This window comes from Triticum urartu, chromosome 7A, assembly GCF_056163025.1.
Source record: "Triticum urartu cultivar PI428250 chromosome 7A, HENAU_Tu73, whole genome shotgun sequence".
NCBI lineage: Eukaryota > Viridiplantae > Streptophyta > Magnoliopsida > Poales > Poaceae > Triticum > Triticum urartu.
The window spans coordinates 700,653,513-700,658,266 of record NC_141879.1 but is presented as its reverse complement, the minus strand read 5'-3'; the positions used below and the strand labels follow the sequence as shown (position 1 = coordinate 700,658,266).

Sequence of the window (4,754 nt, the reverse complement as noted above, 5' to 3'; positions counted from 1 at the left end):
GACGGCTGAACCTCCTCAAGCTCTACGGTGAGCCGGACCGGCTCACATGGTGTTGGACTACCTCAGGTACATACCGCTGATCGGCTCACCCGCCAAGGCCTCCACCACGAGCACAAATGCCTCTTCTGTGACCAAGAGCTAGAAACGATGCAACATACTCTGGTGGGATTCTCCTTCTCTCGCACGGCATGACATGAGATCCTCCCATGGTGCCGATCTACCGCTCGCTTGCTAGGCCACGACGAAGAATTCATCACCTAGCTACCCTCAAACATCAACGACGCCCCACGCCAACTTCGACAAGGCCTCTCTTCTTTGGCTATCCTCTCGGGTTGGTGGCTTTGGAAGCACCACAACAGATGCCTATTCGGCGGCGATCGTCCCTCCATCAGCTGCGTGGTCCATACCATCTAGGAGGAGGCATGGCCCTGGGCACGTGCCGGCGTCACAGGATTAGCACACATCATCCCCGAGACATAGACCTCTGTAGATTGTGGGAGGCGCGCCCACTACTCTCTCTCCGCGCCGACAGAGCTTAGTCATGTCATCCATGTGTACGGATTCATCTATGCTATACTTTTGGTCGCTATTAGTAACAAAAGCTCTGTATTTCCGCTCTATCTATCAATGCAAAGATACGCAAAGTTTTTGCGTATTCGCGAAAAAATACCCCTCCAGTTCAATTTGGGCGAGCCTCTTCATCCCCCTATTGCCAATAACAATCTTCACATCAATTTGTTAGTAAAAAAAATTGAGTAACCTTTTGTAGATGTAGTATTACTCTTACATATAATAGGGAGTTCGACCGCAAATATAGAGTAGGACGTTTTGATGACCGGGCTCCATGGATCCCTTTATTTTTGAAAAAAAATATCAAAATTTAAATTTTTTGGTTTAAAAAAATCTGGAAAATAACATGCAAGTATAAAGGATGAAATAGATATGTATGTAAAAATTCAAGATGAAATACCTTAAACAGCTACCTGTATAAATAATACAAAATTCAGGAACTTTGAGTATGAATAGTATCATGTGCTGAAAAGCCTTTTTTTACACAACCTTCATTTCAATGTATTTCGTTCTGAAAATTTACACACATGTACATTATTCCTCCATGTATAGCTGTCTATTTTTTTCTGAATTCTTTTAAACATAAAAGAAATGAATTTCGAATTTTGTAAATGAAGGCCTTCATGGAGCTCGGTCTCCAAAAGCAATTTTAGGCAAACTCACTGCTACATACCAATGACAGCATAGTCACGTTCCTTTTCCTTTTGAGGCACAGATTCGTTTTCTTTGATGAACACTTGAAAAAGGCCCAGACTTTTCCCATACGTACAGATACAAGTTCGACTGAGAATTTAATAGAGAGAAAACAACACGCGAAGTGACGGAACATCATCTTCCCGCGAAACAATGCATACTGGACGTATTAACAAGAAAATTAGTCAAGAACAACAAATCTGGATGAATCAATTAGCTTGATCCTTGGAATGTCGTAGCAGCGCGGTGGAGGACGACTCGGAGGAAGCAGTGGTGTTGCCGGTGCTGACCGTAGAAGAGCGAACGCAACCGGAGCCGGAGCTGTCAACGGAGAAAGACCCGTACGGGACGGACGATGCAAGACTCGGCGCAGCCATGTACATGTGCTGCGGGAGCGCCGGCAGCCTCGCCTCGTCGGACTGCAGGGCATGCATGGCCTGCGCCATGTTAGGCCGCTCGCTCTGGTCCGGCTGGGCGCACCAGAGCCCGACGACCAGCACCCGCTCCATCCAGCGCTCGTCCGCCTCGTCGCCCCTCAGCCGCTCGTCCGCCGCGTCAAGGATGGCGTCCCTCCCGTACAGGCCCCACACCCAGCTGAGCAGCGTGAAGGATCTCTCCGCGGTCTCGATCACCGGCCGCCGGCCGGAGGCGATCTCCAGGAGGACGACGCCGAAGCTGTACACGTCCGACTCGGTGCTGGGCCGGCGCGTGTTGACGAACTCCGGGTCGATGTACCCGACAGTTCCGAGCACAGCCTTGGTAGTTTGCATTAACCCGGCGCCGTGGTTGATGAGCCGGGCCAACCCGAAGTCCCCGAGCTTGGTGCTCAGCGACGAGTCGAGCATGATGTTGCTGGGCTTGATGTCGCCGTGGACGATGCACTGCTCCCACTCCCCGTGGAGGTAGCGCAGCGCCGATCCCAGGCCGACCATGATGCTGTACCTCTGTGGCCATGTCAGATACGTGCCGTCCTTGCTGTAGAGGTGCCTGTCTAGGCTGCTCTCGGCGACAAGCTCGTAGACAAGGAGGAGCCCCTTGCGGCTGTCACACCAACCCAACAATTGGACAAGGTTGCGATGCTTGAGTCTGCTGATGATCCTCACCTCTGCCTCAAACTCCTTCCTCCCCTGTGACGACGACTCTGCTGACAGCACCTTCACCGCCACCTCTCGACGGTCTTGGTCACCTCCGACGGCGCCTGCGAGTGTGAGTGTGAGGTGACCCCTGTAAACGCTCCCGAAGCCACCTCGCCCGAGCTTCTCCTCCTCCGCGAAGTTGTTTGTTGCGGCGACCAGCTCATGGTACACGTACCGTCTAGGGCCGCCGGCAGCCACACCTCTCTCGAGGTCAGCTCTGTCGTCACACTCTTCTTCGCTGTCCTCATTGTTTGCTCTTCTTCTTTTGTGTCGCCGCCATCCCAGCACAACCGCCGCACAGACCACCAAAAAAAGGAGAGGAACTAGTACGGATACAAGGATTGGTACCAACGTTTTGTGGTTGTTGCTGCTGGTGGTTGGAAAACTTGGAATCGGAAGAGGTTGAGCTTCCTTCTTTGATTCAAGCTGCAAAGTGGAACTGAATGACCATGACAGTATCTGGTGCAGCTCGGTGATGTCGCCAGTCGCCGCAGAGAAGCCCACGGCGACCTCCTCTGGTAAGTATCTTCTCAGATCGACGGTCGCATTGACCTGGTACAAGGCATCGTCGATGAGGAGGTCAAGGGCCAGCATCTTGGAGTCATTCAGGTACTTGATGGTGGCTTCCATAACATGGAGCGACGTGAGGTTCTTGCCTTGTCTCGTCGTGCTCGTGGACGCCGTGGAGTTGACAGAGTTGATGTCGATGCCGACATGGTTCCCGTTGATATCTCCATATCGCGTGTTGAAGAAAGTGTCGAACTCGACGGCCACGATTCGACCGTCGCCTGTACCGTTAGTGTTGGTGAGGAGGAGGCCGAGGCTGCCGCCGTAGCTGTCCCGCGGGATCGCCGAAGGGAAATGGCCGAGGAAGAAGGCCATCCCATCGCCTGTGAGCGGCAGGCTGTCCTTGTCTGGAGTGATTTGGAAGGAGAAGGTGGTGGTGAAGCTAGCCATCTCGCCGGTTGCGTTGCTCCACAGCGGCACTTTGTGCGCGTAGGTCGCCCGGCCGACGCTGTTCTGAATACCCGCACTACGTGTATTTTTGGTCAGCTCGAGGGTCAATGGAGGCGTGCTGATGAATGCATCGCCGGCGACGGTGATGGATGAACCGGCACTGGGATCGGAGAAGTTGAGGTTGAAGGAGAGCGAGAAGGCGCAGCTTGGCGCGTAGTAGAGGTATAGCAACACCAGGAAGACTAGGGTGCTAGGACTAGGACGCCGGCGAGAGGCCATTGCTTGGGCTTGGTGTTTGGGAAGGAGGCAAGCTTGTGCGACGGAGATGTGTAGCTCATCGACATTTCTAGTCGAGACCACAAGTGGAATATTGTCGCCGCACGCGAATTAGAGACCAAGTGGACAAGTTGAGTGGCCCGTGGGGCCAGGAAGTTTGAGATGGTCTCATGGATCTCAGGACGGGACGACTTGACCCAAGCGAGTTCTTTGTGTCTTTCTTTTGTTTTTGCGCTATGGGCCAAAAGGGGTAGGCCCCATTCACGTGCTATAGTTTTTCATTCCTGCACTTGGATGGACTAAAAAAAAGCTAGTACATTTGGATTAGAGTCCGACTTGTCTCCATCATGTAGCAACACAAGCGGTGCCTCAAAATGAATAAACAACTGCTACAAATGCGACACGGGCAGCAACTTGAAAGGATATCACAATGATTGATACTACTAGTTCGTGTTTGGTAGACTGCAGGCTGTGTGGGTACAAGAAAACCATGATTAGTTGCATGCAGGGAGGTCTGGCTCGCACGCGCATCAACTTTAAATCAACAGCAGTGCTATGCAGACGACGGATTCATGCACGATTCAGACACGACAAGCACCTAGACCACTGGATTGCCTCATTTCCTTGATCTGTGTGGCTTCTAATCATGTCGTGCACAAATCGCCCATCAGCAGATTGTGTGTGCAGCCGTTTCATTAAATCAATCCAGAGCCTGGCTTGCTAGGAACACTCAAATCGGTCGTTTTCAATGAATCAGTCTCAGTCTGACACAAAAATGGGGCACGACGTTTTGTCGGTGCAGGTGAAATCTTGATGGACATGATGGGAGACGAAAATCCCCTGGCACCAACGGCGGAGCATGATTTCTGACATGGGTGTGCGGAGTAAAAAAGATTGATACATAGCAATGTAAGAAATTAAAAAGTTTTAATAATAACAACAAAACTATAATTTTTTCTTTGTAGCAACGGTGTCCCCTCCTCGCAAATAACAACAACAACAGTGTCTCCAATAACTCAGTTACACTAGTTGTCTATCCGTGCAAATGCACGGGCTAGAGCTTATAATACTTATTTTGTGGAAAAGTGCATATAATACTTTACAAATTGAATTATTAATAAC

At 50.9% G+C, this 4,754-nt stretch overlaps 1 protein-coding gene across 1 annotated transcript; it reads right to left on the bottom strand.

Annotated features, from left to right (window-relative positions):
- Positions 1-1,366: 1,366 nt before the first annotated feature.
- On the bottom strand, positions 1,367-3,654 carry LOC147961774 (L-type lectin-domain containing receptor kinase IX.1-like). Its single transcript, XM_087534503.1, has one exon. The coding sequence runs from the start codon at positions 3,633-3,635 to the stop codon at positions 1,473-1,475; it is 2,163 nt and encodes a 720-aa protein (XP_087390629.1). The 5' UTR covers positions 3,636-3,654; the 3' UTR covers positions 1,367-1,472.
- Between the last annotated feature and the right edge of the window lie 1,100 nt (positions 3,655-4,754).